The 24,440-nt window shown below is 39.7% G+C and overlaps 1 protein-coding gene across 4 annotated transcripts; it reads left to right on the top strand.

Moving 5' to 3' along the window:
- The first annotated feature begins 64 nt into the window (after positions 1-64).
- On the top strand, positions 65-24,022 carry QTRT2 (queuine tRNA-ribosyltransferase accessory subunit 2). 4 transcript variants are annotated; one of them, XM_067034616.1, is made up of 10 exons: positions 102-301; positions 6,494-6,714; positions 7,462-7,517; positions 9,226-9,302; positions 11,586-11,798; positions 15,744-15,943; positions 18,106-18,257; positions 19,950-20,067; positions 21,723-21,960; positions 23,506-24,022. In XM_067034616.1, exons 2-9 carry the CDS (start codon positions 6,515-6,517, stop codon positions 21,952-21,954), a joined length of 1,248 nt encoding a protein of 415 aa, XP_066890717.1. In that variant the 5' UTR covers positions 102-301; positions 6,494-6,514; the 3' UTR covers positions 21,955-21,960; positions 23,506-24,022. The 4 variants fall into 4 exon arrangements, with proteins under 4 accessions (XP_066890716.1, XP_066890718.1, XP_066890717.1 ...); XM_067034615.1 differs by having other exon boundaries at positions 65-301; positions 21,723-24,022; XM_067034617.1 differs by lacking the exon at positions 6,494-6,714 and having other exon boundaries at positions 80-301; positions 21,723-24,022.
- The last annotated feature ends 418 nt before the right edge of the window (positions 24,023-24,440 follow it).

Raw genomic sequence — 24,440 nt, 5'->3', positions numbered from 1 at the left:
CAAAGGCTGCAGGTGTGGGACGCCGCCGAACCACCACTCCCAGGAGGCTTTGCGCAGGCGGAACGTGTGTGCTCAGTTACCCACGGCAATGGTAGCAGTCCCTCGGCCTTGCAAACACCAAAGCTCATTTTCAATTACCTTTGCCTTTTCCTGGCGCCCGGTGATGACGCAATGCTCCCTGATTGGCTCTGCTTCGGAGGCTGTGGTTCAGGGAGCCGAGAATTCTGAAAGCTGGACACATGGTAGCGAACGGCAAGGAGCTTAAGGGGTCTCAAGCCCAAAAAAGTTGGGAGGTTTGCAGGTAAGTGCGCCCTTTCCCTGTTGGTGTGGGAGCTGCTACGCATAAGGGGAGGCTGCTGCGAGAGAGTCGCGTCGCGTCTAGACGCTTCCTGGTTGTGTTGCGGTAATTGTGATTGTACTCGCGCCATGTCTCTAATTTTTCTGGGTCTCCTGGTGGATCCTGGCTTCTGTAAATCCAGATTCTCCCAAATCGTGTGAGCCTCACCGCATCTCAGAAAGAAAAGTGTCTCCTTTCGACCGGACTCTGCTTAAAGGTCAAGTTTCCGTGCGCAAGTTTTTTCTAGACTCCCCAGGATGCTTGGGAGGGTTGGGCCGATCTCGAATACCTGATCTAAGCGCTTCGCGAGGTCTGGGGCCCCTGGAGACGGCCCATGGAGTGAAGCTAAATCCATCGTTATTGACTGAGCCTAGGTGTTCCTGGGGACAGTCCATGCTGGGATATGTAGGTTCATAAGGCAGGGTAGAGATTTAGACCCAGCTACTTTGTAGTTGTATGACCTTACGCAACTTGTTTAATAACTGTCGGACCCTCGATTTACTCATCTGCAAAATGGGAGCTATAGTACCGAAATCATTAGAGTGTGGTACCCATTAAAAAATCAATGTATGTAGAGTACTCTGCCAGGAAACGTAAACTGAAATAGACTTGAGATTTGTCAAAAAGATCAGGGAAGCTGTGCCCTCAAGACTACTGCAGCAATCACAGGACCTGTTCTGTAACTTGAATGTTCATCAGAAGGGTGATGGTAGATTAAATTGTGTTACGTCCAAGCTATGCAATATCATGAAGTAGTTATTTTAAAGGGTAAGTTAAATTCTGTGTCTCCTCTTCAGGAAAAATATCCGTTGTGTATTCCTGGGCGAAAAGTAAATTTCAGAGATGTGCTTATAGTATAGTATATTTGCATTTTTTAAATTAAAAAACACCCTTTCCCATACAAGTATATTTAAATGTTTGTGTGCATATACAGAAAGGTTGTAGAGGTTGGAGAATGGATAGAGGCAGAGAAGGGAGATAAAGGACGACAAGAACAGTAGTAACAGTATAGTAAAATGGAAAATACGACTGTAACATTATATCTTAACATTACAGTTAATATGTAAACATTGCAAGTGTTTATGAACAAGGTGGGACTTCTAATAGACTACCAGCCTATTAGAGTACAGCCTCTAAAGGCAGACTTCTATTATTTAAGTGGCTCTGCCACTTTGTAAATGGTCACTTTTTTAGCCTTAGTTTTCTGATCTGTAAAATGCCCGTAATAATAGCATCTGCCTTAGATTGACATGACAGTACATAATAGTGGAGTTAACATGTGAATAACAGGACCTGATACATAGTAAACACCCAATAAATGTTGCTACTGTTATTTATTTAAATAGGTGACACTAATTTAACTTTTATTGTGATTACTGACATATTTGGACTTACTCCTGCCATCTTATTTTGTATTTTCTATTTTTGATGTGCTTTTTGGTCTCTTTTCCTCTTTTTTTCCCTTAAGTATTAACCAATTTTTCTTGATCCTTCCCTGCCCCTCCCCAGCGGGTTTGGGAATTATCCATTTTCAGTAATCTTTTAATGCTTACTTAAAAATTTTTAACGCGCATACTTAAAGTTTAACATTATTCATGATCTCTCTCCTCCTCCCAAATAGTGTGAGAATTTTAGAATAGTACCTCTGAATAGTTTCCTCCTCATCTTCCATTACTAGTTTCTAGAATTTTAGAGTCCATCATTTCTATATGTCTTTCTTAGTCAGCTCAGTGCACCATATTGTTTAGGAGTCCTGCATACTTTTTTTGCATGCATGTACAGTGTACAGTGTGTTTGTGTGTGCATATTTATAAATATATATATGCAGTTTTTCTTTTGCAAAAAATATGTTCACCTAAGCCTGCTCTTTTCCCTCAGTGTATTGTGGTCATCGTTCCATGACAATCTGTAGAGAATCCATTAAGAAACATTTTAAAAATCCCTTTTTTCCTAAGGGAATGGAAGGAGGGGAGAAATATGTGGCAATGGAGGTATTAAGATACGTACAGTGCTGCCACAAGTGTAGGGAATCTTGGTTAGCCCTTGTAAAAGCATAGATCTACTTGTCCTTAAAGTGATTAAGAGTTTTTCCATTAACCATTATTTCCAAATGGCTCTTTTAATGGTTTTTAAAGATTTTACCAGGAAGTGAAAATGTAGATGTTTGTATATTGAGAAAAGCACAACCCCAGAAATCTTAGAAGAGACTCACAACAAGTGAAAGGGAAAAGGGTAATGATACGAAGCCAAATAAAAACCAGTTAATATTTTGGAGACCTTTAGTTTGTTTCTTGAGAACTTTGCTTGGATTAATAGACTATATCACTCCAAAAGCATGTTTTAAAAATATGTACATGAATATGTGTATGTGTGTACATATTATATTTACATTACTCCATAATAAAACCTTTTTGTGTTCAAGCCCCTAGAAAAAAGGTGCAATTATAAAAACACTGCAAATTGATCAGTAATGAGGAAAGGAAAGCTGGGTTCAAAGCTGGACGGAGTTGCATGTTATTTTTTAAATGTTGATGTCCAGCTAAAGTACATTCTCTGATGCTTTCCTCAGATTTAATATTTGCATTCATCCTCACAACACACAGAATCACCAGTAGCAGTTTATCTATTACAATACTTTTCTTTAGACACATTTGTCTACTTTTCCTTGCTTACCCTTTTTCCTTTGATGCTGTGCCCATTTACTGTGATTAGGGTAGGACTCTTAAGAAACCCCAAACAGCAGAATGTGAGTACATAGCATCAGAGTCCCATACTGTGGAGAGAACCAAGTGGGTATTTCTCTCCAGCTGACCTAGTGGGTTCAGTAAACTAAGCTAAGGATTTTCAATTTCATCCTTAAAGTTATGGAGATTAAACTTTTGTGCATTGTATCACAGGAGGACCCATCTGCATCTAAGAGCATGGTGGCTGAGGTCCTCTAGAACTACGACGAACCTGTAATGACAGACCTTGGGTTAAGAATGAAGGAAGCTATTTCTTCGATTGAGGAAAGAGTGGGAAGAGGAGAGATATGCATATACAGACATTGTATTACTGTCACTTCAAAGATGTGATCAAAAGCTCAGGCCTCTTGGCGGAGACCTGGGGTCTGGACTAAGTCTGATTAATCTTGCTTAGCCTCAGATTTGTTATTGTGGAATGGCAGAAGGGATGATGAAGTCCATGAGGAGCTCTCAGTTTGGCATCTCTGGTAGTAATGGTCAGACTTAACTATATTCAGCATTTCTAAAGTCTGATGGCAATCATACATTACCTGGGATGTTAAACAGAAGTTTACTAAAGCACTGCAGTTTGCTGTTTTTACCTGGAATTGAGTTAACTTGACATGGAAAAGCACATTATCTCATGCTTGTGAGCAGCTTTGATTGTCAATCTTTTATGTTATTTATTAATAAACTGGAAAAATGAAAGGAGGGTTTGATGGGGAGAGATAATAAAAATTGGTAGCATTCTAGAATCCTAAACTTCATTTTTCAAACATGCTAGTTTTATCCTATGAAGGCTCTTCCTACTTCTATATGGATTTAATTTTAAAAATACAACTTGTGGGTACATTTAAACGCTTTACAAAACTTAAGCAGCTCAGATGAGACAGAACTTTTGGAGTAAGGGGAGGAACCAGCAAATTCTCTCTAGGCCTTTCTGAAAACACGCGGGACAATGCAGTTTCTTCCATTCTCAGATGTGTGTGAGGGTAGTAAGTGCTATGTTGTTGCAGTATTAGTAATCTTGGTCCATTAAGTTTTCATTAGTTCTTATTTATGTTTCAAAAACCTATTGTTCCATATTTGTTGATTCTAATAGTCAGAATAATAGGGTTGATTCATTAACTTTGAAGTGAATTTCTTACTTTCATGCTTCCCCCGCTTCAGTTCTGTAGAACTTAACTTAGATTGCAAAATACATTCTTTAACTTTGCTACAAATGGCTTCCAAGCTCTGTTAGTTTAAAAGATTTTTATCACTTGAAACCAGAAGTTTATGTGTATTATTTGATAAATCAGTAAAAGGAGTATGAGGGACTTCCCTGGTGGTCCAGTGGTAAAGAATCCACCTTACAATTCAGGGGACACAGGTTTGATCCCTAGTCAGGGAACTAAGATCCCACAAGCCTGCGCACCACAACTACTGAGCTCGCAAGCCTCAGTGAGAGAGCCTGAGGGGTGCCCATGTGCTCTGAACCCCGCGAGCCACAACTAGAGAAAACCCTCAAGCCACAACTAGAGAGAAGCCCACGCGTCGCAAGGAAAGATCCCGCATGCCTCAACAAAGATCCTGCGTGCCGCAACTAAGACCCGATGCAGCCAAAAGTAAATTAAATAAATAAATAAATAATAAATAAATCCTTTTTTTAAAAAAGGAATATGATTGTATAAACTAATGACTCTTATTTTCTCATGTATTTTCTATATGACATTCTCATTAGCCTTTAATTATTTTTTTTTGATATAAACTTTATTTTAACAGTTTTAATGTGTAATAGCATGGCTTTAAAAAGATAGCTTTTATATTAACCTTTGTTAAAATATAATAATTTTTTTCTCTTAACACTTCATTTCTGTGGGTTTCAGTGAGACATTTTATCTTTGTGATAACTTGAAATAATGAAGGTAGAGTCACAGAAAGTTGACCAGCCTTTCCCCAAATACTTATACTATTTTTTATAATTCATGTTTAACATGAAATCACTTATTGAACCATACGGAAAGTAGTTATTCTTATTTCTAAAATTCAAAAGACTGTTAACTATTTTATTTCAATATAAAAATTTATAACTCCCCAAAAAGTAATATTTGCATTCCTGAATATTTTTTAACTAATGATAAATAATGCTTATTTATTTGGTAACATCTTAAACAATGGTTGACTTTCAGTGTGTGGTTTAGTATAATGCTTAAGAGGATAGGATCTAAGGTCGACACCTTTCAGAGAGCTCTATTAATTTATATATTAATAAAACTGGGCCTAGCCTAACTGGCAAAAATTCCAGAGGGTATGGTATCAATACTTGCTGCAGAGATGCTGGTATTTCAAAATGCTGGATATCCAGTGACATTTTGCAAATCATCTGCCATGCCTGGTCACTAAGTTTTACAGGGCATTTAAAGAAGTGGGGCCCAGAATTTGCTTCACTGGATAATAATTAACACAATCCAACAAAGTAATTGACCATGTTTTCTGATTTTTTTCCCTGTGTATCTGTGGAATTTAGAAAGTATATCTTTTTTGTTAATCAAATATTTTTCCTTCCCAATTATAAGAGTAATGCAGCATTGCTTATGAATTGCATGGATGCTCCACACAGTTTCTCACCTCTATTTGGACGCCGTATAAGAACAAAGTTGGAGAATAATCCCACCTCTCTGACATAACCTCTGTTTATCTTTTGATGTATGTTCTTCCATATGTTTTAATAAAAGCAGAATGCTGTTTTGGAATCTGTTTTTTTCATTTAATTAAATATTAGGAAAAATTGCTATGTTGCCTAGTATTCTCTCAAATTAGAGAAAGAAAAAAAATGGATCAAAACAGTAATCAGTATTTCCTAAGCAGTATGACCTTTCTCTATACACATTTTCATGGCTGAGAGCAATCCTTGGCTTCACAGTGCTCTTTCCATGATTAGTCTTTACTCCTGTCCTTCTGTTTGTTTGGTTTCCATCAGCTCAGACAAAATTTCCATGACTGAATTTAAGTGTGGTTAATGTCATTATATTGTGCTGGGACTTTGGGGAAGGTGTCTTATTCTCTCTGTGTCTTTTCCCATTCCCCTATTCCTGATATCTAAAAAAATCCTAGGGCTTCCCTGGTGGCGCAGTGGTTGAGAGTCCGCCTGCCAATGTAGGGGACATGGGTTCGTGCCCCGGTCCAGGAAGATCCCACATGCCGCGGAGCGGCTGGGCCCATGAGCCATGGCTGCTGAGGCTGCGTGTCCGGAGCCTGTGCTCCACAACAGGAGAGGCTACAACAGTGAGAGGCCCACATACCACAAAAAAAAAAAAAAAAAAATCCTAGACTGGAAGTAATAACAAACATGCCATCTTTTTTTTTTTTTTTTTTGTAGTTTGCTTGGGAAAATGTTTAACTTTTAGATGTCATGGAACTCCTTCTGAATGTAATGTACTTTTCTTATCAGGACCTAGAGGAACCCCTTAGGATGAAGCTAAGTCTTACCAAGGTGGTTAATGGCTGTCGCCTAGGAAAAATAAAAAACCTAGGCAAAACAGGGGACTGCACCATGGACATTCCAGGCTGCCTTCTGTACACCAAGACTGGCTCTGCCCCACACCTGACCCATCACACACTGCATAAAATCCACGGGGTTCCTGCCATGGCTCAGCTTACACTGTCATCACTGTAAGTATGAGACCTGATCATTCACATGTCAACCCTGGCAGCAGCTTGGTTACCTTAATAAGGTGTGGTAAAGAGAAAGACTTTTTTGCTCACGTGTAAAATTTGTAGGTTTTTTAGAATGAAATCAGAAGAGAGGTATCAAATATTATGCATCATCTGGCCCTAATCTGGAATCATGGGCCAGACCTACATGATAGAGCTGCTTCACTTTTCCATACCACCCTCATTGCCACTGCTCCCAGGGGTGACAGGGCCTGGAATGCTCTATGAGGGCTAAACTTGGAACCTAGGGGCTGTCTTCACGCACCAGCCTCAAAGTTTTCTCTGTCTCTGCACGTGTTCTACTCTAGGGAAACAACTAACGGAGTGAGATCATTTTGTGTAATGTACATACTGACCTCATCCCTAATTGAAGAATCTGCTATAAGATCAAATAACTGTAAGATTGTGTTAATAACAGGGATTTTAAAGGGACAAGGGAAAGAAGAAAATCTAGATATTCTGAGGCCATTGCTCTCTTTGCCAATTTCTCCTCTCACAGAACCACTTGCAAATTGAAGAGCTTTGCTCTGGCTAATGAACCCAACCTAATGAGTGGGGACTCTTGAATAATGGTGTACTTGGCTGTTTGAGACTACATTTACTGTCACGTAGCTTGTTTGGGTGAGAAGAGGGCTTCCATTGTTGCATAGAGTATCTGTAGAATGATTCATTATTATGTTACATGGTTTTCTGTTTTGCTTACAGGGCAGAACATCATGAAGTCTTGGCAGAATATAAAGAAGGAGTTGGAAAGTTTATAGGTAAAAATTAACCAAGTTATTTGTGTGTGCCTTGTGGTGTATTAATTTGGAGGTTGGAGATGCTGTTTATTCTTTGATCCTTCATTCATACATTTATTTATTCATTGATTTAATAAGCATTTAATGAGTATCTAAGAACCAGGAACCCCTTTGAACTGGGGATTCAAAGATGAGTGGGAAACAATTGCTGCCCTCATGAAACTCAGAGCCTAGTTGGGATAAAGATAAACAGGTAATTCTAGTAGAGTGTGGTGACTACATTTGCAGGATCAGGTGTAGATACATGTATCATGAGAGCCCAGAGGAAGGAACACATAACCTGTTGTTGGGTCCATGTAGAAGGAGGTCAGAATAAAGGAAGGATTCTTGACAAAGAAGATGAGGGGGCGCCTTAGCTGGGTCAAGGAGGAGTAGGAGTTAGCCAGGTCAGGAGGTGGGCGCAGTGGTGGTGGTAGACAGGTGTGAGCAGACACTGCAGGCAAAGAGCAAAGACCTAGAGGTGAAGGACTGCATGGGACACACCTGAGAGCCAAAGCAGGCTGGTCATGTTTGTGCCTAAAACATAAGGCAGAGGATGAAGAGTTTATATTCAGCTATATTCTGATATGTTAATATTATCTTCTGTTCCAGAAATAGGATTTTGAATGCTGATATATGTGTCCATTTATTTATAGGAAAAGCTTAGCAGGGACAGCCAGAGAACCAATTCTTCTGTAGACCATTTTCTCTTGAAGCTTTTCTCAATATCTAGGACTCACTTAAATGAATGAAAATCCTGCTTCCATTGGTTATTCAGTCCTCTGCTTCTGAGGGAAACTGCATGATGACTTGGTTGTCACAAGGGCCTGTGTTTCAGTAGAGGAATTTATATAATATCGTTTTCCTTGGTCTGAGAACAATTTTAATAACCAGCTTTAAAGTATACAAGCATATAATTAAGTGAAAATAGCTAATATAAGCTTTCTAGAGATAATTGTAATAATTGAAATTGTAGACAATAAGGTGGAGAACTGCAGAGATTTTTGTTTGCTTTATATTTTTGGTCTTTTTTCAGCAAAATTCTATTTTTTTTCTTATGAAAATGCAGCATATGAAATTTAAGTACATATGGCTTAGTAAACTTTTTTTGGAATTTTTTTTTAAACAACTATCTTTTTGATTAAAGAACCTAAGAAACTGGCATCTTGAGTAAATGAAACTTACTGAAAATGAGATCCATTTGCAATGTCCTACAGCTTTTCTATAATTCTGCCCCTAGGGACCCATAGTGTGGGCTGGATTTATTATTAATAAGATTACCTGTTGACTGTATAATTTCATCTTTCCAGTAGCTAGTTCCCCTTGGATAGTGCCTAGAATGACCATACTTGATATTAAATTCTTCAAAGCAAATCAAGTAAGCTCAACATATCATTAAACACTTTCATTGTATCGTACTTTCAGGTTATACCTTTCCTTTGTAGCAACTCACTGTCTTTAGACATGAACCTTTACATTTAATTCTTCTTTTAGGTTAGTAGGTTTCAAAGTAATCTTTTCATTCATGTTCACAGGCCTCCTACAATTCTAAGATAAAGTATGAGCAATTTATTTTGTTTTAGACTTCCTTAATCCAGCAGTACACATTATGAAGCTGCTCTCTGTTACAACCCAGTGTAACTGTTGATCTAAGTGCTCTCAAGGGTTCTTTTTTTTTATGTTTATATAGGCATGCCAGAATCACTCTTGTACTGCTCCCTGCATGATCCAGTCAGCCCTTGCCCAGCTGGTTATGTAACAAATAAGGTATGTTCTCAGAAGGTCCTCCAAGGCCGAAGGTTTTTCTCAGGAAGTCAGCCTATGGGATCTCTCAGATTCAAGGATCTCACTGCTTGGGATGCTGAACCATTCCAGACCCCTTTATGCCTTCTCTTTATTTCTACGACTGTAGTGGGATGATGTGGTTTACAGGAGTTAGAGTGGGGCAGCCCCAGGATGAGGTTAAGGTAAGGACTGTATCCTCAGCTTTTTCATTGTTGCCCAAAATTTGGGAGTAGAGAAAGGTCAAGTACATGCCAAGAAAAGAAATTGCTATGATGGTAGAAAACAATAGTCTTTTGATACCATATTTTATTTGAAGTTTTAACAACCTCAGGAATAGTGGGGAACGTTGCTGATGAGTGTTATCACATGTATAACTATATATAGTAGAATCTCAGTATAATACTGCTTTTTAGAACAGAATTTGAAAAGCTGGAGATTTTAGCTGGTGAAAAACAGTATTCAAAGGACTTCCTTAAAAGTTTTAAACTGAGATATGGTCCCATTACATTGTCCCTGAGGACAGCATTCTGGAAAAGCTTTAGTATATATTGCCACTTTACAAACAGTTACTTTTCCTGCACCCACTTTATTGATATCAACAGTGTCTATTAATCTTACCTAAGATAACTATTTTAAATTTGTCTTCTGTTTTACACTTCTTTATATTTTGTAATTTGAATTCAAAAGAAAATATTTTGACCTTGGTTGTCTATTCCATTTATAAGGGAGAAAGGATTCATTTAAACAGTGTTCTTGGGGCTTCCCTGGTGGCGCAGTGGTTGAGAGTCTGCCTGCCGGTGCAGGGGACACGGGTTCGAGCCCTGGTCTGGGAAGATCCCACATGCCGCGCAGCAACTGGGCCCGTGAGCCACAACTACTGAGCCTGCGCGTCTGGAGCTTGTGCTCCGCAACAAGAGAGGCCGCAACAGTGAGAGGCCTGCGCACCGCGATGAAGAGTGGCCCCCGCTTGCCGCAACTAGAGAAAGCCCGCGCACAGCAACAAAGATCCAACGCAGCCAATCAATCAATCAATAGAAATGCTGTAGAATTTAAAAAAATAAAAAATAAAAAAATAAACAGTGTTCTTATGCCAGAATAAAAAGATTATATGTGGCCCCACATTTATGTCCATCTCTTCTAAAAAGAGAGATGCTGTAGGGAAAGGAGAAACCAAAGGTACATATAGAGATTCTTATGTACTATGGGATTTATGTCTTTGCACATATTTCTGTATCTAACTCAATCTAATAAATACTTATTAAACATTAACAATGTGTGAGGCCCCAGACTGTGCGTTTGGGGTACAACCATGAATTCGGATACTCTAGTCAGACATATATACAATGGTGTGATAAAGGCTATCTTTTCTTTTTCTTTCTATTTTTCTTTGTTTATTTATGGCTGCGTTGGGTCTTCGTTGCTGCTCATGGGCTTTCTTTAGTTGCAGCGAGTGTGGGCTACTCTTCGTTGTGGTGCGTGGGCTTCTCATTGCAGTGGCTTCTCTTGTTCCAGAGCATAGGCTGTAGGTGTGCGGGCTTCAGTAGTTGTGGCATGTAGGCTTAGTAGTTGTGGCTCGCGGGCTCTAGAGCGCAGGCTCAGTAGTTGTGGCACACGGGCTTAGTTGTTCTGCGGCATGTGGGATCTTCCCGGACCAGGGATCAAACCCGTGTCACCTGCATTGGCAGGTGGATTCTTAACCGCTGCGCCACCAGGGAAGCCCCAGGGCTATCTTTTCTATGAAAGAAATAAATACCAATTGCTGAAAGAGCTTATAAGAGTGAGCATTTGATTATGCCTTGTAATGTTTGGGGAACACAATAGAGTAGATGGTATTTGAACTCTTATGTCTTGAAGAGTATTTTACCAGGCAGAGAAGTAGGAGAAGGCCATTTCAGTCAAAAGGAACAATGTGATCAAAGACAGAAGAATTAAAGTCTGTGGTGTATTCAGGAACAGCAGGGAGTGGCGGAGAATGGAAGACTGGGCTTCTGGAAAAGTAATTATAGAATTCTGAGTGCTAACTCAGAAGTTGGCTTGTGTGGCCATTGAAAGACTTTATCGGAGTCCCTCTGAGCTATCGGGTCCTTAGAGAATTTGGAATATAGTATAGGAAACCTCTTTACCCACTGTGTCTAGGATATTGAATTGCCACCATCTCTCCATCTGTAAAGAAGAGTTGAGTTCAGGATTACTTTGATCATTTTATTATTTTCTTTTTCTTTGCATGTTACTATCCTAATCCCTCATCGTCTTGTCCTATGGCAGTCAGTGTCTGTGTGGGGTGTTGGAGGACGAGTGGAAATGACTGCCTCCAAGTTCATGGCAATTCAGCAGGCCCTTCAGCCAGACTGGTTCCAGTGCCTTTCAGATGGAGAGGCAACTTGTGATGAAGCCACTTCCATGAAGAGAGCCAGAAAGTCTGTTGACCGATCGCTTCTATTCCTGGATAATTGTCTGAAGCTACAGGAAGAGTCAGAGGTAAAGCTGTGCCACTCACCACTCCTTCCTCTTAGAGACTCTCGCTCATTTACGTTCCAAGATACCACCCTTTCTGCTTATTTTTCTTTTCTGCTCCTCATTTCTTGGTCTCTTACTCTCACCTGAGTTTTTTTCTTTAACATCTTTATTTGAGTATAACTGTTTTACAATAGTGTGTTAGTTTCTCCTTTACAACAAAGTGAATCAGTTATACATATACATATGTTCCCATATCTCTTCCCTCTTGCATCACCCTCCCTCCCACCCCCCCTATCCCACCCCTCTAGGTCTCACCTGATTTTTTTCCTGATTGTTTTATTGCTCTTTAGGATTCTGTCTTAGGCTCTCTGTTCACCCCTCACTATTTGTCCTCCCTGGGCAGCTCCCCTTAGTTTAAATTGCTGAAAATTCTAAAATTGTGTATGTAATGGAGATCACCTTACTTAGCTTCAGAATTACATAACCACAGGCCTTTGCTAGGTCCTGTCACTAGAGTATTCCTCACATGCACCTCAAACGCAGAGATAACCAAACTCAGTATCTCCCCTCCTCACACCTGCTCTTCCTTTGGCTCTCCCTCAATACTCTGTCTCCCTTTGTGGCAGCCCCCAGCTCCTCAGCCCAGAGATTTGAGTCTTTCAAGACGCCTTGTAATGTCCAAGTAATATTCAGTTTTTCACTCCACCTTGGTTTCAGTTCCCTAAATAAGTCTGGAATGTGCCCCTCCCCACCCTTCTTGTCTCCTTAAGGCACAGTAACCTCATCATCTCATGAGCTGGGGAAGATGACGCTGTAGCAGTGAATAAAGGATCTTGATAGCAGAGTTAATAAAGCTGGAAAAGGAGGGGTTCATTAGGAGAGAGCAGAGGAGGTGGGAGAACAGGAGATACGATCAGAAGAGAAGCTTTCAGTGTCTGATCATTTATGTAGAGTAATCCTGAGCAACAAGTGGGCCCTACTACGGCAAAAGCACACGGAGTTTCAAAAACATCATTATTTTGAGTTTACCAATAAAAAATATAACTTGGCTTATCAAGTTAATATACATGAAATAATTAGAGGAAGCTTACTTGTCGTTCTTAATAGAACTCTCAGTATGTGCAATAAGGGTCCAGCATGGGGCCATGACTGTGGGTCTGCATTGTTTGCTAGCAATTGTTTTGAGCCAGTAATTATCCTTGTAGGATAAGTAATGTTTGGATGAGGAGAAAGGATGGAAGACAGGGCGTGTGATGGAGCATGATTATTAGATGAGCCTCAAATCCCTCTTCTGTGTTAAGTCAGCCTGACCATTTCACATTATTTCCGTGCGTTGGTCAAATGCAGGGGTCCCTCTCTGTACCCCTTATGCTCATGCTCTTGTCTTGACATGATTATTGATAGTGCCCCCTTTTACTTTTAAATGTGTCCCGTTTTAGACAATAAATTATATGGTTATACTTCTTACACGCGTGAAAATGCATTTCCCAGATGGGGCCGTACCAGTTACTGAAAGGGGCAGGCCGTGTAACTGTCTGCTTTGTATGCCTGCACACACCTTTTCCTCTTCCTGTGGTTTCTTCCCCTCTTATTCACTGGCTCCTCTTACTCTGAATGCCCTTAAATATTGAAGCTCCTCAAGGTTCTGTTGTCGGCTTTCCTTCCTTCTCCATGCCTTCCCTGGCCAGGGATGGCAAATGAGTTTCATCTCAAGGTGCTTGTAGCTGCTCCCAGGTACAACGGATTGAAGGGCGGCCTGCTGGCTGGCTCTGTCTGCCATGGCAGCAGGCGTGGGGAGCAGCAGCACTGTGTCAAGCACCTACCGTTCTGTCTAGGCTTGGGCAGTCACACTTTATATACATATCCCTGACTTTCGGTCCGTATGTTCAGTGGCTGATACCTCAAACCCAGAATGCACGAAGAGGATAATCATCTTGCCTCACCCTCCACTGTTTTCTTAGGATTCCCTGTCTTTGCTCTTCTCGTTATCTCCCCGGACTTCTGAAATTGGAGCCAGGAGTCATCCTAGATTTTTGTCTTCATCCTCTCCCCAGGCAGCTCTAATCGGTCAGGTTGAGTTGATTGTACCTCCTGACGAAGTTTCAAGTGCTCTCTCTCTCTCCTCTTCACCCTGCCACCACTGCCTTAGTCCAGATCTTCTTCGTCTTTCCCTGGATGATTAAAGTCGTCTCCTACCCCATCCTATCCTCACCCTCATTCATTCTCCACACAGCAGCTGAAGTGTTCTTTCTGGAGGAGTAGTCTGATTGTGTTCCTGATTGTGAACCTCCTGCTTAAACCAAAAAGCAAAATTCCCTCTTTATAGCCTTCCAGGCTCCCTCCCCATCCCTCTCTTCTACCAGAGAGCCCCTGTCGATTGGTGTTTTTCCTTGCAAACCTTATTTTTTACAGTTCCATACACATAACTGTTACATATATGCATGCCTATATGTGGTTTTTATTACATGAATACAATCATCTATTCAAAAATGTGCTTGTTTTTGTTTAACAGTATCTTGAGACTTTTCCTGTCAATGTATATGTTAATATATGTTCTGCTTTCTTTTTAAAACAGCTATATAGAAAGCCTACTATGAACATATTATATTGATACTTTACTTAAGTCTTTATTGATGGATATTTAGCATGTTTCCATTGTTTCGTTATTCTAAACATCCTTCACAAATAAACCTTTGTGCATATGAATGATTATATTTGTAGGAGATAGTCTTTGAAGTGGAATTTTAGGAAATATAAAGATAAAAGCATTGACTTTTTTTTTTTTTTTTTTTTTTTTTTTGCGGTACGCGGGCCTCTCACTGTTGTGGCCTCTCCCTTTGCGGAGCACAGGCTCCGGACGCGCAGGCTCAGCGGCCATGGCTCACGGGCCCAGCCGCTCCGCGGCATGTGGGATCCTCCCGGACCGGGGCACAAACCCGTGTCCCCTGCATCGGCAGGCGGATTCTCAACCACTGCGCCACCAGGGAAGCCCATCATTGACGTTTTGATAATGTTATCTACTTGTCCTCCCAAGAGGCTGAACTAATTTTTATTCTCTCTAGTTATCAGGGTATATAAGTGCCATTTCTCTAACACTTTTACCTCTGCTATGTTGCTCTCTGTCTTAACTTTTTTGTCGGTGTGATGGGCAAAAATGGTATCGAATTATTTCCAGTTTTCATTTCCTTACTTGTGAGGTTTAGTAAGCTCTCCGGATATGTACGAGGCATTCACATTTGTTTTTCTGAAGTTCATAGTCACATATTTGCCTAGATTTCTATGGGGTTGTCATTTCCTTAGAGGATTTGTTGGAGCTTTACCTATGGTGTAGACATTTATCTGTTCCTCCAAAGAATAAGTTCCTCTTTGTCTTTGTTGATAGTATATTTCACTAGGGAATTTTTAATGTTTTTGTACTCAAATATGTCTGCCTTTTTCTGTAAGCTTTAGCTTGCTTTGAAAGGCCTTCCTTATCTCAAGACTATAAAAATATTCAACCTATTCTTCTAATACTTGTATAACTATATTTTTTATGTTTAGATCTTAGGACCGTCTGGAATTTATTTTTGAGGATGGTGTACAGTAGTAATTTTTGTTTTATCTTTTTCCAAATGGAGAGTCAGTTGTCCCATCCAAACAATTTTGCAGTTCCTAAAGTTATTTCTAACTAAGAGATTTAGAAGTAACCTAAGGTAGACCAGGATAGCCATTTATAGAAATTAAAACTGTTGCTTTTGTTCTTTTCCTTTTATACCGCTTGGTGTGTGCTTAATTTAATCTAAGCTAAAGCATGATTAACTACATTGATTGCCTCAGCTTCTCTTCAGTCTTTTCTTCCCTTTTTGAGTGGCTTTCAAATTGTGTTCCTTGGAGCCTTAAGGGTTCTTAGGAAGGCGGTAAGGCTCATTTAAATAAGGTCTCCACTACTGGAAACAGTTAAAAGCGTTCAATCCTTTCTTACCTTAGGTCCTCCAGAAAAGTATGATCATTGGAGTGATTGAAGGTGGAGATGTGATGGAGGAGAGGCTGAGGTCAGCACGAGAGACAGCCAAGCGGCCTGTAGGTGGCTTCCTTCTGGATGGCTTTCAAGGGACTCCAACAACCCTGGAGACTAGACTGCACTTGCTGTCATCAGTCACAGCGGAGCTACCGGAGCACAAACCAAGGCTAGTGTTCAGTTAGGGTGCAGGCCGAGCCTGGTGGGCTGCAGAGCAGGGGTGCTGCCAGATGTGTGGTATGCAGTCTGTACATGGGTGTGTCTTTTGATGTTTTGATTATGTTCTTTCTGGGCTGAGTCTGCTGAGGCAGGCTGTGGAGGAAGTTTCCATCAAGGCTGTCTTGCCTTTGATTTCAGAAGGTAGATCAGAGGACACTGCCATGTGAATTCGTTTATTTGATCCTCATTATAGGTGAGGGCAAGTGTTATACTGGTTCCCCTCATTCTTCTGCCAATTGTAAATATTGTTCTTTATTCACTATAACCTGGTGCCTGGGGACAGATATAAAGTCATGTGGAACTCTAGCCTTAAGCAAGTAAAGTTGAGGACAGACCTGGGATACCTAGTGGAATGAAGATGGGTTCTGTCAATAAGGACCTTTACGAAGTTCTTAGATTTGAGGCAGGTAGTGAGTTGGTATTATTTTTTGACATCAAGGGCACTGGCAACCCTAGTGGGGTTGGTTCTTTCCATCAATCACAGGATTCATTATGTGCTGGAGAGAAGAGTGATCTGCAAGATTCAAAGCTAAACATGCCCAAGTTTCTGAGTATAGCCAATGTCTTATTAGACTATCCAAATTTTTTCTTTTTTCCTTTTTAAAAAACTGTAGTCTTTTATCCCAGTTGATATGAATATGCATGCTTTTTTCCTACAGATATATTAAGAGGTTTGATTATGGGGTGCTGCTCTATACCCCTTGGGCTGCTGGATATGTATATGTAATTTTACTACTTTTTAAAAAATCCAGGTATAGCTTGCAGTTAAGTATATGAATCTTATGTATACCCTGATGAATTTTTATTCATATATATGCTTGTGTAAACACCAGCCAGAACAAGATATTGCCATCACCCCAGCCAGCATTCCCCGCTGCCCCCCCGCCAGCCCTAGTTTTATCCTAGCTCTCTGTGTTCATTGCCTTCCCTCCTGTGCTTATTTCATTCTGGTGCAGATGATAATTCAGCACTAGTATTTCTAGTCATTTTCTGGACTTCTTTTGAGTTAAGTGCTCACAGATGTCTGTTACTGGATTTGAAAGCTGGGATTGTTTTTCTTTCTATAAGTGTGTAGAAACGCCAGCTTCAGTTGGAGAGGAGTTCTAAAACATGACATTACTTGAAGGAAACTGTAGTCAGAAAAACCAGCATATATTTAAGGGTTCTGGTTGTTTAATATTACATAAGCCTTTTTTTGGACTTCTTTTAGAAATCAGGGAGTCTATAAGCTTTTCTCTGCCAGTTTGTAAAAGGGACTGTGAGGAGAAAAACAAACATAAAAAATAGCAGCCAGCCAGCCCTAGTCTAGTGCATTTCCCCATCTTGTTTCAGTGGCAAAACCTGGTTGAATGTTATTAACACTCTCAGAATTCATTACCCATTGCCTCTGGAAATACCATCTCATTCTACCATGCAGACATTTTATTAATGGAGAAAATATAAAGAAGCATAAAGAAAGCTGAGTAGATTCTTAGAGCCTATGGGCAGAGTTGAAATTCCGAGAGCAAGAATTGCTTTGTTAATGAACCTATGAAGAATACAGTAGATAAAAATGTCCTTCTTGAAGCAATTATGAGAAAGAATTATAAGCAAAATACAGTTAAAACATGGAAGAGTATTTGAAGGGGAAATAAAGCACACAGCTTTGCACTAAAAAAATCTTATGTAGTGGATAGAAAGACTACAGAGTTCAGTCTGAGACTACGGAGGTTATTTCAGAAGGGATGAGAAGGGAAGGAAAACTAACCTTTGTTAAGCTTCTCTTTGGGGCAGAAACTACACTTTGTGCTTTTGCGAATATATCATTAATCCTTACAACCAGTCTATGAGGTATGTCTTCTTGCTCTTGTTTTTAAAATGAGAAAACGAAAACTCAGAAAGGTTAAGAAACCTTCCCAAAGTAACACAGCAAGTAAATAAATGGCAGAGCCGGGATTCTGGTGCAGGTCTCTCTGCCTCCAAAGCTCTATGTTCTTTCCATACACCTCCTTATCTGCTGCCTGCCACGCTAACCATGATTTTTATTATTGTTACTGTTAATGCCCTCTGGAAAGACTCTCTGATTTCATTCCTGGCATTGTTCTTATGTCACTGTTCATATTATTTTCACAGACTCATCTGCGGTGTTAGCCAGCCAGATGAGGTGCTTGAGTGTATTGAAAGAGGAGTGGACTTATTTGAGAGTTTTTTCCCTTATCAAGCAACAGAGCGGGGATGTGCCCTGACTTTCAGCTTTGATTACCAGCCGATTCCTGAAGAGACATGTAGGTCTTTTGAAGTTTATCTCTGTGTTACCCTTAAATTCTCTCTATTTCCTATCAATTTTTGCCTTGAGTTACAAGCCAGAAATATGTGCATACTATAAAGCCAGCCTTTTATAAAACTGTGTCTTTGTTTTTTATCTGTATGCCCTGGCATGTTGGCACACAAAACCAGGCACTTAATACTATACACATAGCTGGTCAATATTAGGAAGTGATTTTGTAGTGAGCAGAACCAAGAAAAACAAAACCTCTTCTATTAACAACCTGAAGAAAGAACATTCAGAGTGAATAGTGATGAAAATCTAAGAAAAGAAAACCTTTGAACTGCTTGGTAAAAGTTAATTTGTTTTTTCACAAAAGAGTTCTTGTCTGCTTTTTGCAAACCCCATGCTATTAATATACGGGGAGTCTCATGCCCTCTGATCCTAGTGTTACTTTTGCTTTTTTGGTTTTTTTATACATACTGAGATGTGAAAGCTGTTTTCCTCTGCTAATGGTGCTTTGAAGCACTGCCATTTTCTTTTAGTGTTTAGTTATTCACAAGTCAAGAAAATCAGTTTCAGATTCTAACATTTAACAGGCAGTAGAAAAGGAACCAGGATACAGACTTTGGGTTGGGGTCCCTTGAAGTGTCTCCACAGTGTTTCAGGAGAATGTTGTGTGCCTGGCCTTCCGTCTGGCCTTCAGAGTGTGCTTTCCTTTCTCTCCTCCTGCTCTCCGTTGAACTCTTGCTCTATCACCGCCAACCTTAAATTTGAGTAGGGCCAGAGACTTCTTTAAGGGTTCATTTTATTCCCCACAAGTGATGAAAATTTCATTCAGAATATGTTACACTCCTATAAAGCAACTTAAGCATTAATCTAAATGGAATTCTAGAAACAAAATCAAGTTGATCAAATTCTTATATAGAGAAGGTCAATTTTACTGTCTTTTAGACAGACTAGAACGTAATTTATACGGATAGGCACACCATAAACACTTTATACATGTTCATGACTTCATTTACAAGTGAAATTATCTCTGCCAGGACATAGGTGACTGATAGTCATTCTGTACCGTGAATATGCAAAACTCTACAAAGAACCTGATATTGAATTCTCTGGAACAAACACATTCCTTTTGGGCCAGAGAAAGCCAATTTCTTTATGATTGGGAAAACTGAGTTTGAACATTTTTATGCAAGTATTATGAATCACATTTGTGTGCGTGTGTGTATAGTAAATTGAGGCTTTTTGCCAATTACAAAGTGAAAATTTTAAAGGAGTACGTTGCATAATGTAGGCAGCAATTCCCTCTAGTAACACTAGTTACTATGCAAAGAGCCAGCTGCTCTGAAGAGAGGCAAGTAGATAAGTATTTCTGGTGTTTCTCTTGCAGTTCCAGGAGTGTTCTTTCTTACAGCAAAGAGTTCAAGGGAACAACTCAAGTCCCAATTTAATTATAAGATATATACTTGTAACTACTATTCACTTAGACATAGTTGAATCTCCAGGTTTTGATACTATAGATAATAGGTCATTGATCATCTTGTTACATATTGCTTTGTTCTTCTTGTGCTATTTCCTTCAGATAAGTTCTGAGGAGTGGAATTACAGGGTCAAAGGGCATGAAATAGTAACTAAAATAAAATTCTCCCAATGGCCACTCTTTATCTGATCTTCATTCAAGACTTTTTGTTGGTTTGTCCTTTAGTATTGCAACAAAATGGGACACAGGAAGAAGTAAAATATGTGGATCAAACAAAGAAAAGTAAAACAACCAGCTGCAACCAAGAAATGACATCATTTGAAATTAATCTGAAGGAAAAAAAGTAAGGAATCTTTTTTAAAGTATGGATTTTGATTTCTGACTTTTAAATTTCAGTCTGTTTTGAAAGTTTATATAACTGTTCCCTTTTCAGTTCATGACTTCATAAAATATTTATAGTTGGATATTGTTTGGGCCTTCTCAATTCAGTGCCAGCAGTACTCTTTTTTTCTGCAGATGAATTTGTGTACTTTGTCTTGTCAGAAAACTGAGGCTAGATAACTGTTGTTTTAGAAGAGCTGTCAGAAAAATTAGACCAGATCCATTGTTTGGTGTTCTTTACTCCTTATGATTACTTTAAATAATAACAGTGTAAAATAAGGATTTCAAGATAAAATATTACAACAAAATTTTTAAGTTTTAAGGAATTTAAGCCATCTTGGTTATATACAGATTATAAATCTTAAATAAAATATTTGCCTCTGTAAAGACTGAACTAAGATATCATAACTTTGTATTTAGCCAAAAGTGGAAATAATCAGTGAACCAGTGGGCGGTTTTTCTGTGAACTTGGTATACTCACTTTAATGCTGGGGTGTTTTTGGTCTTACGTAAAGGGACATTTTAGGGACTCAGACTTATTTATGTCTATCTAGTAACATTACAGTCTTGAAAATTTATGAATATGAAATTCCTAGTTCTTATTTCTATAGTGATTTCTTGATTGTAGGTCTGTAATGGTGACGTTTATCACATTTGACTTCTTGAAAAATAGCCAAGGAGATTCATTTCCATTTTTAAAAAGCTAGGGTGATATAAATGGTTACTACTAAAATTCACTTTACATTATAGATATAATTGGAAACTGCGATATTTTTATCATCAGCACTAGAAGTTCTGGAGATCTGGCGTTCAGATTGTAGCCTTGCTTGTGACTGTGTGACCTTGGTCAAGTCATTTAACTTCTTTTTAATAGCTGATAGAAGGTAGCACGTATATAGGGCTTAGCATGTACCTAGCAGTGTCCTTTACTATATTAGCTTATTTAATTCTTGTAACAACTCTATTAGGTAGGCACTGTTACTACCTTATTACATTTCAGATGAGAAAACAGACGCAGAGGGAGGTTAAGTGACTCTCCCAAGTGAGTTGTGAGCCAGGAACCAACCCCAGGCATTGTAGCTCCATAGCCCTCCCTCTTAAACCCCTTGGCAGTCTTCACTGGTAAAGTGACAGGAAAAATGCCTGTCTCCATGGGTGGCTGCAGAGATTAAATGAGACAGTATATGTAAAAGTTTTCTGTAAACTGCAAAAAGCTATGCAAGTAAAAGGTCATATCATCTCTTCTAATATTAGCTCTGGTGGCAAGTGGGAGAAAAGTGTCATTCATCAGAACAGTGTCTCCTAACATTTTTGTGTGCCGTCACAGTGTGACTAATCCTGCTCAGCAGGAGGGAGCGAGCACGTGACTCTTCTGGTGCTCCTTGGTAAGCCTCAGTCTAGCAGGTTGTATCCATCTGAGGAAGACTCCTGAGTCTCCTGGCCGCCCATTGTACTCTCTGTTAACTTTTGACCACATTGCCGTCTTTAGCAGGTGCCTGGCACTACGTTTGCCAGTTGTGTTACTATTGGTTATGTGCCAGCAGGATAGGTTAGTCTAGGTTGTCAAGGTCTTGTTTTCCTCACTTTCCAGAATATCATTGTAACTTCCTTTCTCAGGTACCAGGAGGACTTTGATCCGCTCGTGAGAGGGTGTCGCTGTTACTGCTGTAAGAATCACACTCGTGCGTACATCCACCATCTGCTGGTGACCAACGAGCTGTTGGCTGGAGTCCTGCTTATGATGCACAACTTTGAACACTACTTTGGATTTTTCCAGGCCATCCGGGAAGCACTAAAAAGTGACCAACTGGCAAAGTTGAAAGAGCTCATCCACAGGCAAGCATCTTGAGACCTGGTACGCATAACCTGACTCTTCACATTGAGCCTGCACTACAGTTGTAATGTGGGAAGAAGAGAGCAGGAAGTGATCTTCACTTTAATCACTTATATTTGAGAATGAAGTCTACTTAAATAAGGAACTTCTGTACTGTACTCTGCCCACCTGAGGCTAAAGAGACTTCTTCTTATGACTGAAATGACCTAGAATGACCTAGACTGATCAGAAAGAATTGAAACCTGACCTTGAATATTTCTGCGCTAACTCTTTTAGTCAACAGAGATTCGTTTAGTCAAAGATAAAAGCTTTAGATGTGAAGGACAGCCTTGAAGTGGGGATGATGAGAATCTGAGGGTTCACTGAGTTGGATTAGAGCTTGAAGGGAGCGGATTGGTCATGAGTAGCATGACCTCTGTGGACACATGCCTGTTGACCAAGCAGGAATTTGTCTGATTCAAGAGTTTTCTTTATTTTAATCCTTATATTCTCAGGGGTCTCTTTTGGACACTTGTGCCTTCCGAGCTGTCCTGGCAGTGCAATCAACCAGAAATGACTCTTGTGATTTAACCAGGCTTACATCTCCATGGAATGTGGAGCTCACACATTGCTCCAATGACCAGTTGGCCCAGGGCACACTCTTCGTTTGACCATATGGTCTTTCTGTGACTTGTCTCACTAGAGTCAGCGCAGTTGCCTATTGGGAGCTGAAAGTTTGCCTAGCTGCTTTCATCTGGTCGTACAGATCCACTGTGGTCTGCCTTTTAGGCTCATTAAGAGTCAAACCACATAATAACTGGAGCTACATCACCTGGGGAGATTCAGTCACCGTGTGTTCACTTGGACGGAACCCTGGCCTGCCAGTTAGAGGATTGGGTTTCAGTTCTACTCAACTATGGCACTTGGGCAAGTCACTTAACCTCTCCATGCCTGTTTCCTCCTGAATAAATGGGGACAGGCAAAGTGAATAGTACTAAACGAATTTCTAAGGTTCCATCTAGCTCTAATATTTGGGGAACAAGAAGTTTTAGATTGGAACCATAGCTTTATGTGTATCCTTGTTTATTGAACACTATTGGCCTGATACAATATGCGGTGGTGCCAGGAGTCAGGCAACAGTAGAGATATTTGAGAGCCTAAAAAGGTTTAGCCTGTGGATTTTAAAGTAGTTGGTAAATTGGCATCAACAGGTCCTGAGGCTGGGAAGACCTTTGCTGATCACCTCTGATTCTCTGAATTTTTTTCTGCTCTTGTCAAAGGAATGACATTCTTGTTGATGGTGTGACAGGTGATTTTTATATTCTTTGTCCTTTTCTATATTTGTCAAGTTTTCTATAAGAATACACATACATGCACGTTTCACACATAGTTTTTATAAAAACAGCAGAACCAAAAAGATGCCTTTGTTTTGTTTGTAGGGGTATAAAATATATTTGTTTTTTTACATTCTTGTGCTACAGTTTTCTATTCATTTTAGTGGGCATTACTGAACCTTGTTTTTAATTATTATGTGGTTACTATATTTTTATATTTAGGGTGCCCATCTATACTGTTTTCTTTTATTAGTGGTTTAAGAACGCCCGTGAATTCCAAAGCTCATGAATTCCAGAATTCATGGATATTCTTACAACCTCTCCTCCAATTAATGGCAAGGACACTTATGAAAGACAGAGTTTCTGTTCTCAAGAATCTGCTTGTTTTGGGCTTCCCTGGTGGCGCAGTGGTTCTGCCAATGCAGGGGACACGGGTTCGAGCCCTAGTCCGGGAAGATCCCACATGCCGCGGAACAGCTAAGCACGTGCGCCACAACTACTGAGCCTGCGTGCTGCAACTACTGAAGCCCGTGCACCGAAAGCCTGTGCTCCGCAACAAGAGAAGCCCCCGCTCATTGCAACTAGAGAAAGCCTGCGCTCAGCTACGAAGACCCAATGCAGCCAAAAATAAATAAATTTATTTTTTAAAAAAAGAATCTGCTTGTTTTGAAATATATTGGATTGGAGTTGTTCATATGTTTATAACTCCTGTTCAATGCCAAACCCATTGTTGGAGGAGTATTAATAAATATCCCAGAATCCATATAAAATTTATGAGTTTTATTTGTGTTCAAAACTGAAAATTTTGTCCAACTTGGTCCATTTTTCTGGGTCTTAAAAAAATGTTCCTTTCCTTTAATGTAAATATATTAAGGTCAATAGCCAATAAACATTTTTAATTAAAAAAATATACTAGTCTGGTTTCCTGTAAATAGTAATGAGTCTATTAAACAAAACGTTAAATTTCCATGGTACCAGAAATGTTCTCTGTTAGAAAAGAATTTTTCTACACCTATTCCATCTGTAGTCATTGAAGTGGGGACATTTAAGTGTACATTTAAGTGTACTCACAATGCAGAATCTAAGAAAGAGATTCAGGGATGCACCTGTCTTTTTACATTATACAATCAAGGGCCTTAAGGCTATGCTAGCACATAATAAAAAAATAATAGCCACAATCTATGGAGT

The sequence above is a fragment of the Kogia breviceps genome, chromosome 5 (genome assembly GCF_026419965.1).
Source record: "Kogia breviceps isolate mKogBre1 chromosome 5, mKogBre1 haplotype 1, whole genome shotgun sequence".
NCBI lineage: Eukaryota > Metazoa > Chordata > Mammalia > Artiodactyla > Physeteridae > Kogia > Kogia breviceps.
Note: the sequence above shows the minus strand (reverse complement) of the source record. Positions and strands in the feature narration are given on the sequence as shown.